We start from the raw sequence: 12,565 nt of genomic DNA, 5'->3' as shown, positions 1-12,565 counted from the left end.
CATTTGCCATTTCAACCATATTCACATACACAGTTCAATAACGTTAGTTTCCTTTTCCCTTATGGGAACCACCACAATGTCGTTTTTTTTAGCAGTTGATCCATGAATTTGTAAAGTGAGAATGCAAACCCAGTTATTAAATCGGCATCCCCTTGTAAGAGTCATTGGTTGGTATTCTGGGAGTGAGTGGATCGTCATGAAACCGTCCACCTGACAGCATCTGCTTCTCCCACATTTGAGTCTGACTTTTCTTTATCATGTAGATAGAAAGGAGATCATCCATTATGAAAAGATCTATAATCTGAGGAGCCAACTTTTGGATTTCTTAGTTCCGTATCTGCTAGAACTCCTGCCTCCAGTTTATTTTGGGGCATTTGGAGTAGATTTCAGGGACAAAGGGAAGAGTTAGAGAGCTTCATGATATTCGGACATAATATCAGGAGAGACCAGTCCCTAGAGAAGGGCATGATGCTTAGTAAAGTGGAGTGTCAGCGAGAAAGAGCAGTGGCCTCAAGACCAGTGAGCAGCGGCAGTGGACTCAAGTGTAGCAGCAGTTGTGAGGGTGACGCAGGACTGGGTGGTGTTTCGTTCTGTTGTAAATAGGGTTGCTATGGGTCAAAACCAACTTGGTGAACACCTAACAACAAGAACAACAATGACAACAACATGCTATTATCAGCTCCTTTCTTGCTTTGTGAACCAGATTCACATCTCCATAGGCTGTAAGTTCCACCAACAAAAGGAAATGAATAGATCAAGTTTGTCCTTGGTAGTCTTCTGCTTCCCCTCTCTGGGTTTCTTTTTCTCTCTAGTGCAGTGGATTGCTTTTCTATGACCTTTATTGCCATGCCTTGTAGCTCTCACCAAATGATTGGGTGGGACCATATAAATAAGGTGTCTGTAACCGTATTAAGGGAGTTGGTCAGTTTTCCTATCCTGTGGAAAGATGAGGTTTCTGTAATATCAGTTTTGCTCTAAAAGCGATTACATTAGAAGGTCCCAGATAAAGTAGGAGAAAAATGTGAAAAAACTCAAAATCATAAAAAAGACAAGGTTACTAGCCAGACAGGGACTGATGGAAACCCTAGACTATTGCTCTTATTCACCCTTCAGATCTGGAAATGGACTTACTCACATGGCTCAGTTTTTAGTCAAACAGTTGTTGCTTTGTTGTTGTTAGGTACCGTTGAGTAGGTTACGACTCACAGCAACCTTCTGCACAACAGAACGAAACACTCCCTGGTCTCATGCCATCCTCACAATTGTTGTAAAGCTTGAGCCCATTGGACTGCCACTGTGCCAATCCATCTTGTTGGGGTGGGCTTCCTCTTTTTTGCTGTCCCTCCATTTTACCTAGCATGATGTCCTTCTCCAGAGACGGGTCCCTCCTGGCAATATGTTTGAAGTATGAGAGATGAAATCTGGCCATCCTGGCTTCCTAGGAGCATTCTGGTTGTATTTTCTCCAACACGGATTTGTTTGTTCTTCTAGCATTCCGTGGTACTTTTTATATTTTTCTCCAACACTATAACTCAAATGCATCGATTCTTCTATTGTCTTCCTTAATCACGGTCCAACTTTCACATGCATGAGTCCAGCCAAGCAATAGACAAGTTTATAAAGGCAACAACACTGGGGAGGAATGTATAGCATAGAATAAGAGATCGAAAAGGCAGCATTTATCCAAGGACAGAGTTCAGAAGGGAAAGGAGGAATGGAAACAGGAAACCCAGGGAGGAAGTGAGATAATAGATATTACATTGGGGACTGCAATTAATGACCTGAAACAAAATGTTTATGATCTGTTGAATGGAAAACTGATTTACTTCATATACCTTCACCTACTTCATAATAAGTTTTTTTTCTTTTAAAGCATTCTTAGATAAATCATTGTTTTATTCTTACTTCAATTCTGTTTTGGCTAGCTTTGAAAGAACTTTCAGGCAAACTTTGAGGTGAAACTGGAATTGGAAAGTCACCTAGGGATTTTTTTTTTTTTTTTAAACTAAAAGAAACCCTTTATCGTTAGTATGAAAGTGTGTTTTTTTTTTTCCTCATCTAAGGTGGAGAGAATGTGTTAGCACGCAAGAATCTGACTAACTGTTTTGAATAAACTCAATACTCCTAGGATGAAGTCATACATAATTAATCGCCTGTCTCTGCATTCTTTCCAAAGTGATGGCTCTTAGTATTCACACTTGTGATAACTTATGTTTCCAGAGTTCAAGAGCCCCAGAACTGCCAATTAAGGAAGAAGAGGCTGTGTGCAGTACTGTTTGGGGAACCCTTCTGCTGCTGTAGTATGGTGGGTAATGGTCTGTCTGCTTTCTCCTAGTGCCTGAAACAGTATATGCAGCTGGCAATCCGAGAAGGATGTGGCTCTCCCATCACTTGCCCTGACATGGTGTGCCTCAGCCGCGGAACCCTGCAGGAAGCCGAGGTATGGGCAGGTGCCACAATCTTCTCTTTCTTGTTGACACTGTTTTCTAGGATCTTGACCTTTTGCTTACCTGTCTGCCAGGGAGGCTACAAACCAAATGTTTGTAGGACTGTTATACAGTCCTTTAAAAAACATGAACCTCTCCATTTGGTTAACATTGTTATTTACCTCAGTTCTATTTATAGGTGCTACCTGAATGCTGAAGAAATGCTAGTGGCACAGTGGGTTAAGTGTTGGGCTACTAACCAAAAGGTCAGCGGTTCAAACCCAGCAGTTGCTTTGAGGGAGAAAGACGAAACTGTCTGTTCCCCTAAAGATTGACAGTCTTGGAGACCCTCTGGAGGAGTTCTACTCTACCCTACATGGCCGCTTTGAGTTGGAATTTACTTATTGGCAATGGATTGAGTTTGGGTATCTGAATGTCGAAGAAATTAAAATAGGGGATCCCACTAGACATCGGATTTTCTCAGAGTGAGATTTGGAGGCCAACTATTGAACAATCTTGTGATCTTTAATGCTTTAAAAATGAGTAGACTACGGAGTGGCCACAGTTACAACATTGTAAACATTGTGGTTCTGCACGTGTAGCCTGGAGCCCTGGTGTGGCGTTGTAGGATAAACACTGGACTGCTAACCACCAGGTCGGCAGTCCAAGCCCATCAATCGCCCCTTGGAAACCTTATCCAGGGTCACAGTGAGTCGGAACCAACTTGACAGCACTTAACAATAACAGCACATCGAGCCCGAGTCTAACCCGAGAGCAGAGAGCCACATAAGTTGTGTCTTTTCTGAATGGACTCCCTTCCCTTTGTCTTTGACTGTGAGTCTCTCTTTCCTTTGCTTAGTCCCCAGTCCAGTGGTTAGCCTGCCTTTTCTCCTTCAGACCCTGCTTGCTCTACCTCAGAAGTTAACGAGTATGCAAAATGTGTTAAACATAAATGAAATGAACAGCTTGGTGAAGTTTCAACACAATCCTATAGTCTAGACCCGTGCTGCCCAGTCTAGTACCCAGTAGCCATACGTGGCTATTTAAGTTAAAAACAAAAAATTTAGTTCTTGTGTTGTGCTCATCATATTTTCCACAGCTGATAGTCACGCGTGGCTAGTGGTACCAACATGCATAGCACTGGGGAGAGAGTAAATCCGTCTTCACAGAATGTCCCATTGCACACTGCTGGTCTAGACTTCCTAACAAATAGTAACCGTGAGCTCATGGTTTTCAATATCATGTGTTTGGATTAGTGTGTTCAGGCAAGCAGGTAGAGAATGGACAGAGTTTAAATTCTTTATTTTCTTGGAATTGGACATTTTTTACTTCATAGTCCCCCTTAGTTTTCCTCTACTCGTTTTCCATCCTACACCTTCTCATTTAACACTTACTCTTCTGGTTCTGGTTTCATCTGTCATGTCATATTCCAGGAACAATTTTACATACTTTTAGGCTGTGTTGAAACAAACCAACAAGAGTATGCTAAAAAAACACACACATACAACAAAACAAAACAGAAAACAGCAGAGCAGAAACATATACCCAACTAAACTATGATAGTTCTTAACCCCCAGCGCCTGTTTTCTGTGAGATGAGTAAGCAGGCATGGCAGGGCTCACTGGACCAGTTCTGTATGCATTGGCTAGCTGCAGGCGGGCTTCCACCTACAGCCATCACTTGTTTTTAACTTTTCTTTTCTCCCCCGAGTTTAAAATAAAATTTGGTGGTCGTGGTGGTGCTTGTCTCTCATTTTGGACTGTGAAACATCTGTTTACATGGGATTGATTGCTCTTGTCAAGGTAAATAACACGCTCATGGCCTGGGGATATACTACATTCCTTGCTGATTTGCTTTGCAGCAAGCTTTCCTCATATCTAGTTGTTAAAGTATGCAGCTCTTCATCTAGGTATCATTGAGAATATTGTTGTTGGCTGCTGTTGAGTTGGCCCCAGACTCATGGTGCCTCCTTGTACAATGGAATAAAACATAGCCCAATTTTGCACCAAGGAGCTCTTGTAGCATAGTGGTTACGATTTGGGCTGCTAACCTCAAGGTCAGTAGTTCAAAACTACCAGCTGGTCCATGGGAGAAAAATGAGACTTTCGACTACCCTAAAGATTTACAGCCTCAGAAACCCTACACAGGGTCACTTTGAGTCAGAACTGACTCCATGGCACTTAACCACCACCACCAATTCTGCACTATCCCCATGATTGGGTGCAGATTACACCACTGTGATAATAGGGTTTTCATTGGCTGATTTTTTGGAAGTAGATCTCCAGGCCTTTCTTCCTAGTCTGTCTTGATCTAAAAGCTCTGCTGAAACCTGTTCAACATGATAGCAGAATGTAAGCCTTCACTGGCAGATGAGTGGTGTTTATGTGTGAAGTACACTGCCTGGGGACTAAATCCAAGTCTCCCACACGGAAGACATAAATTCTGCACTCAACTACCAGTGCCGCCGTAGTGAATGTATTACACATTGTTCTTGACTGGGGTCTACATCCATGACTTCTTCCTTCCACCTTTTTAAAAACATTGAATCACGCAGGCAACTCATAAATACACTCTCCTTGTTAAACATAATTCTGGACAAGGCAAACATTCCCTTTGTCTTTTGCTAGTTATAACACAGTGCTTGGCTCTTTATCATTGATTGTCTTATCAAATGCATTTAAATATAACATTTCTTCATCTTCAGATCTAAGCACCAAATGCTTTCCTGTGTATGTCTAGCTTACACAATCAGTTGTGTTCCATGTTTCAGCTTCTTGATGACTTTGGGTTCTGCCTGTCTTCTTGATTCTGCCCCTCCCCTTGACTTTTTTATTTATCAGGAATAGCCTTGCCAAGGAAACATTTAATATGCACTCTAACTACTGTTTGCTCATGTAGGAAACTAGAAAATGGCAGCTTCCCTGTCAGTGTCGTGTAAGCCGGTGGGACACAATGACTCTGGAGGACTTGTGGCTGGAGGTGAACCAGCCCGCTGGGAGCCAGGGAAAAGTCAAAGTTTCCTTCATGTGTCTTCTCATACTTCCAGCTGTTACTCTGTAGAGCTTTTCCAGTGTACTTGATCCAGGAATCTTGTCCAACACGGAATTATGAAATGCAGGATACAGATGGGTTGTTCTGACAGCATTGCTTCAGGTGAAGCTTGTCACCCTGTCAAAAAAAGTGATGCCTGATTTTATGCAGTTCCCTTATAGCAGTTATGGAAGTGGCTGGCATACTGTCACTTGCTAGGGAGAATTGGATCCAGATATCCAGGCTGTGTACAATTTGAGTAGTAAGTACTGTCCTTGAATTTCTTTTCCCCTGGAGAGGAAGGCAGGGCAGAACCTCTTACCCACCAGCCATCCTTCCAAGCTGGACACCGACCGAACCTGGTGCACCAGAGAAAGATGGGTGCAGCTGCTCTTACCAAGAGGGGTGGCTCCAGAATCTCTGTCAGAGAGAACGTAGAGTGGGGGCAGTGTGATGGACTAACGGGGAGGAGAGAACCAGGGAATTTGAAGCTACATTTGCAAAACACAGTTTTTACTTGGAATAAATATTTATGCTTTTGAGTTACGGTGTTGGAGGAGAATATTGAAAGTGCCATGGGCTGCCAAAAGAACCAATAGATCCGTTTTGGAAGAAGTACAGCCAGAGTGCTCCTTGGAGGCCAAGATGTCCAAACTTCGTGTCTCGTACTTTGGACATAATGTCAGGAGGGACCAGTCGATGGAAAAGGATATCATGTTTGGTAAGGTGGAGGGTCAGAGAAAAAGAGGAAGACCCCCAATGAGATGGACTGGCCAAGTGGCAGCATTGATGGACTCAAGCGTGGCAATGATAGTGAGGTTGGCCCAGGATCAGGCAGTGTTTCTTTCTGCTGTGCAAAGGTCACTATGGGTCGGTACCAACTCGATGGCACCTAACAACAACAACATATTTATTTAGGATGGCTTTGGAAAAACTAAGGTACCTGAGTGGTGCAAAAGGTTTACGTTAGACTACTAACCTGGTGTGGCACTGTAAGATAAGCACTGGACTGCTAACCGCAAGGTTAGTGGTTCAAACCCTTGAAAACCCTATACAGAGTCACTATGAATTGGAACCAACTCGACTGCACTTGACAACAACAACAGCAAACGTCACTTTGGGAAAATTTGATGTCTAATGGTGTCATCTACTGTAGAGCTTCTTCAGCAGTCAGATACCCAAGCCAAACCCTGCAGGCAAGTCAGGACCAATGCATAACAAGCCTGCAGGCCAAATAGAACATCTCCAGAGTAGAACAGAAGAAGAGGTTCGTTCATCTGTTTCATTAAGATTACAGCTAAGCAAACCCAGTGGAGCACAGTTCCTACATGTAACGCACGGGGTTGCCATGAGTTGGAATCGACTCAGTGGCAATGGGTTTGTGTTTGGATTTTTTGCAGGGTTGCTAGAATTAAAATCAAAATGCCACCCAAACTACCCTTCCATGGTTTCCACATGGCCTTTCCATTTTCACAGTCTGCAGTTGGGGTAGAGGAAAGATGAGGCACACAGACAAGTGGTCATGTCCTCATGGCTATGGTTTATGGAGCCGAATGACAAGGGACTGAGTGTGTTTATAATAACCTTTAGTTAGAATACATGTTAAGAAAAATAGTACAACTTTGGGATCAGAGGATAAAGGAACCTGCTTAGCCAGGGTTGATAGTTATTTTTGAGGTTTCCAGATGAGTTTTGTTTTCAAACTTGTCTGAAACTTTATTTTAAAGCTGTATTTATGTTGTTCTTAACTGCCAGTGAGTCCACTCCTCAGTCATGGCGATCCTGTGCACAGTGGTGGATAAACAAGGGTGTGCCTCATATGTATTTCCAATTAACTGCTTTACATAACAATTCCAGCACACACACACACACACACACACACACACACACAAAGGTATACCCAGCCTTCCTTATGAACTCTGTTACAGGTGGAATGCAATGAAAAAACAAATACTTTAGCAGAGTTATTGCTAAGTGCCTTGAGTCGGTTCCAACTCTTAATGACCCGGTATAGGGTTTCCAAGGAGCAGCTGGAAACCAACCTTGGGGTTAGCAGTCCAGTGCTGATGCTATAGCACCATACCAGGGCTGGATTATTTGATACCTATAACCAAGTTCAGTTTTACTCGCGAGGTGGTGATATAGGTAATTAGTAGCTGCTTACTGCTGTTCCCATATTATTCCTATTCAATAAAAATGAAACTAATTTCATTTATTCTTAATATAGAACTGTTTTCTTTTTGGGAAAAATTTCCAGAAAGCTGATGAAGAGGAGAAGTGCTCTGTCCTTCTTGGATAGGAGGAAAAAGAACTCTCTCCTTCACAAGTTGTTTGTTGTTAAGTGCAATTGAGTTGGTTCCTATTCATAGCGACCCTGTATAGGTAGGGTTTCTGTGAAGTGGCTGGTGAGCTTGAACCGCCGACCTTGTGATTCAAACCGACCTTGCAGCCCAGCGCATTAACCCATTAACCCAAATAAAGTATAGACAAAGCAAAACCTTGAAGTCACCTTTTATGTAAACAGCAGTTTAGCTCAAAAAATAATGTCACCCTTGTGCTATTTAAAAAAAAAAAAGGTCTATTTGAGATCAAATGGACAAGTTCGTCTAAAATCAGAATGGAGAGGTAGAACAGCCCTTCCTTACAGTAGAATTCCAGTTAGCAACTGCAAAATGAATGACAGGAAATCTGGTTGAGCGGATTGTTGTTATTATTAGTAGGCACCCTTGAGTCAGTTCCCACATTCATAGTGTCCCTGTGTTCACCAGAAGGAAATGCTGTCTGCTCCTGGACTATCCTCACTATTGTTGTGTTTGCATCCTTTGTTGCTGCTACTGTGTCTATCACCTTGTTGGTAGTCTTCCTTTTTTTCACTGACCCTCCCCTTTACCAAGTACAGTGCTCATTACTACGGTCAAGAATTGTTGATGGATACAAAAGTTATCGGACAACAGTGTGATCCCCTCCCCACCACTGAGTTGATTCTAACTCATAATGACCCTGTCTAGGGTTTCTGAGGTTATAAATCTTTACCAGAGCAGAAAGCTACATCTTTCTCTTGAGGAGTAGCTGGTGGATTCAAACTTCTGACCTTGTGGTTAGCAGTCTAGTGTGTCTCCTACAGGGTCACCAGGGCTCCTTAAGGTATATGAGAAACAGAAGACTCACATAGTCTTAAGATAACACCCTACAAGGTGCTTTCTGATTGATTCCAAAGGGTGGGGAAACCTGACAGATACGATTAACTAAGTTCAGTAGTTAACATCACCAGTAATGAGCTAGGGTCCTCGTGTACCTCCCAATGACACAACATCATTTCTGCTAAAATATGTTCTGCTAAAATATGTACCACTGCTATCTAATTATGAGAAGACATCAGATAAACCTAAGTTTGGAAACAGTGTACAAAATAAAAGGAACTCTAGTGGCTCAGTGGATTAAGAGTTGGGCTGCTAACTAAAAGGTTGGTGGTTCAAATCCACCAGGGACTCCATGGAAAAAAAGATCAGGCATTCTACTTTGGTAAATATTTCTAATCTCAGAAATCTTATGGTGTTGTTTATTCTATTGTATCTTATAAGGGTTACTCTAAATTGGAATCAATTCCACATTGGTAGGTTTTGGTACTTTATAACTGGTGTGGATTCTTCAGAGGTGTCCATTAAAAGTGTAAAAAAAAAAAAATACAAAAAAAGTGAAAGGGAAAGAAAGACAGAGGAACTGTCACACATTGGAGAGACTAGTAGACATAACAACTCAATGCAAGGTGGACCTTGGACTGAGAAAAGGACATTAGTGGACACTTGGAGACATTTGAATAACGCCTACAGATTAGTCATATTGCATCATTGTTAATTTCCTGATTCCAATAATTGCTCATGGTTATGAAAGATGTTAACCTTTGGGGAAGTTATATAGAGGAACCCCATACAATTTTTTTTTTCTTTTAACATTTTGTAAGCCTGAAATTATTTCATAATAAAAAGCTAAAAAATGTTCTGGCATGATTTTGAATTATTTGGAATGTTTTGGTTGGCAGAAAGAGGGTAATTGCATACCAGCAGACACTCCTTTATAATCTCTTATTATTCTCTAACATTTTTTCGTCTATTAGTCCATTTTACATGTATTGGACCTCAAGGTTGGTGGTTCAAACCCACCAGTTACTCTGCAGGAGAAAGCTAAGGCTGTCTTAGAAACACTTAGAAGCTGTTCTGCTCTGTCCTATGTGGTCACCGATGGGTTGGAATGGACATGATGGTGTTTTTCTTTAAAAAAAAAAAAAATTGTATTCCTCTTACTTGTGACCTGATGAAACATTTCAGTGATCATCCTTACCTCCTCCCCCATTATATAATTGTAGAAATGGAGGCCTTGAGCAATAATGACGTAGCTGTAAATGACAGATATGGGTTCAAACGATAACCCAATAGAACCAGGAATTTAATACTTTGTCTCATCCTTTTACCAGGTCCAGCTTTCTCTCGTGTAAAACCAAAATGTGAAGAAGCATTCCAGAAAATGAGTTCTAATTTACAACATTCAGCAGGCAACAAAAATCAAAAGATAAGGTTAAGTTGAATGCCATTGTCAGTTCCGACTCATAGAGACCCTGTATAGGGTTTCCAAGGCTGTAAATCTTTGTGGGAGTAGAACACTTTACCTATCTCCTGCAGAACAGCTGGTGGGCTTGAATTGCCTACTTCGTGGTTAGTAGTTCAGTGCTTATCCTACAGGCCCACCGTACTTCTCTGGGTTGTTGTTGTTAAGTGCCGTTGAGTTGATTCCAACCCATAGCAACACTGTGTAAGGTTTCCAAGGAGCAGCTGGTGAGCTTGAACCACCGACCTTGCAGTTCAAATGACTTTGCAGTCTAGCGCGTTAGCCCACAGCGCCACATCAGGACTCCGGGTTTAGATATTTATTATTACTTATTGCCTTCCCATTACTTTGAATTCCTTGAAAACAGCTTCTGTTGTTAATCTTATTGTTGTTATTGTTAAATGCTGCTGAGTTCGTTCTGACCCATACCGACTCTGTATTATAGGGTTTCCGAGGAGTGGCTGGTGAGTTTGAACCAGCAACCTGTGGTTCAAACTGACTTTGTAGTCCTGTGCCTTAACCCACAGCTGCCATCAAATTGAACCTGATTCATACCAAACCCCCCCCCCCGCCCAAAGTACTGCCTGTTGGTTGGGGATCGGACCATTGTGTGGCCAGGAAGTTCAATTTTTTGCAGTCCAGTGCATTAACCCCACATGGAAGGGGGGATACTTCTACAACTGAGCCACAATGTCTGTTTCTCCAGCCTCTTTGTAGCCTCAAGTGTCAGCCTAGTGTTGTTAATGAGTATGTGGTGAAGAGGAAAGTCTAAGCAGGAACTGGAGAAGTAATAAGTGATAGAATTAACTTTACTTTTGCAACCACAGTTGTCCCAGTGGTTTTTACATTATTGAGGCATAATTCCATATGGACTTAAGTAATAGATGTTGTTGTCCGACTCGTAGTGACCCTGTATAGAGTTTCTGAGGAGCAGCTGGTGGGTTTGAACTGCTACCTTGTGGTTCACAGTCCAGTGCTGAACCTACAGAGCCACACCAGGAGTCCACAAGTTACAAAATAAGATAACCATCCCAGAGACCTATGCTTTCCCTGCTGTCAGTAATGTGTACTCTGAATTAAATACATTTTTTAACTTAAAATTGAACATCTCTCGCTGCTGTTACGATTTTTATGCATTCGTTTCTGTCATTTTTCTCATTAGCATTTCATCAATGTCTAAAACATCTTACCTCCTCCTGTGTGCTTTGTCTTCCATAAATGGAATTTGGCTTGGCTGTTATATAAATCTCCTGACATTGAACTGAAATCAGAATTTTTAGGGGTTAAATTTTAGGGGTTAATGGAAGTGTTTGAAGGAGGTCCTTATTGGTTCAGAAACTATTTTGTTGTTGTTGTTAAGTATCATTGAGTTGTTTTCAACTCATGTTGTTAAGTGCCATCGAGTTGGTTCCTACCCACAGTGACCCTGTACAGGGTTTCCAGGGAGTGACTGGTAAGCTTGAACTTTCGACCTTGTGGTTCAACCGACTTTGCAGTCCAGCGCATTAACCCACAGTGCCACACCAGGACTCCTTCCAACTCATAGCGACCCTGTATAGGGTTTTTGAGGAGCAACTGGTAAGCTTGAACCGTTGACCTTGTAGTTCAAACTGCCCTTATAGTGCAACGCATGAACTAGCAGGGCTATACCAAGACTGTTCCATATTCTTTTAGAGAATCATATACCTCAAATAGCTTTGGGGGGGATGAGTTAAAAATAGATTTATAGAACATGGCTGAAGTCTCTTGGGCCTCTCTCCCAAGTCACCTTGGCTCCAAAGTTGAAGCAGCCATAAATTATTTGTTCCACATGAATGAACCAATGACAGAACTCTAACTTCTCAATGTCTCCCACCCTTCATTTGCCTCTACTTTCTGTCTCTAACACTGTATTTTATTTATGAAATAACTCCCACCTTTTACAAAAAGATCCCCAGGTATAAAAACAGAATAAACAATGCTGAAAATTGGGAAATTCTCACCATATAATTTTTACAGTCATTGATAAATGGCTTTCATTTAAGTTAACCAGCTAAAAATGCAACATTTTCCCCTCAGCAGGAGACAGGAAATTTTGGGAAAAATGTTTCTAAAATTAAATCATATTTGTTTTCCACCATACTTTTACCTGGATGTGAAGTGAATGTAAACAAAACAAGAATTCCAACAATTGCACCAATAAATGACATCATGATAAATGCAGAAACAACTGAAGTTGTCAAATATTTCCGTTTACTTGGATCCACAACCAACACTCATGGGAGCAGTGGTGAAGAAATCAAGCAGCGTATTGCATTAGGCAAATCTGTATTATATCTGTGTTAGAGTGAAGACGTCACTTTGAAGGCTAAGGTATACCTGACCCAAGTCATGATATTTTCAAATGCCTCATAAGCATAAGAAAACTAGATGATGAATAAAGAAGACCATAGAAGAATCCGATGCATTTGAATTATGGTCTTGGCAAAGGACATTGAACATATTGTGGACTGCCAGAAGGAAAAACA

The 12,565-nt window shown here is 41.6% G+C and overlaps 1 protein-coding gene across 1 annotated transcript in view; it reads left to right on the top strand.

Moving 5' to 3' along the window:
• Nucleotides 1-12,565, top strand: part of RNF144B (ring finger protein 144B) — an 82,580-nt gene that overhangs the window by 31,562 nt on the left and 38,453 nt on the right. The window contains exon 2 of the mRNA XM_006860791.1: nt 2,336-2,440. Within this exon, the coding sequence (XP_006860853.1) occupies nt 2,336-2,440 (105 nt within the window). The remainder of the gene's footprint in view (nt 1-2,335; nt 2,441-12,565) is intronic.

The sequence above is a fragment of the Chrysochloris asiatica genome, unplaced genomic scaffold (assembly GCF_000296735.1).
Source record: "Chrysochloris asiatica unplaced genomic scaffold, ChrAsi1.0 scaffold00040, whole genome shotgun sequence".
Lineage (NCBI taxonomy): Eukaryota > Metazoa > Chordata > Mammalia > Afrosoricida > Chrysochloridae > Chrysochloris > Chrysochloris asiatica.
The sequence above is the reverse complement of the archived record's forward strand: the minus strand, read 5'-3'. Positions and strand labels throughout refer to the sequence as shown.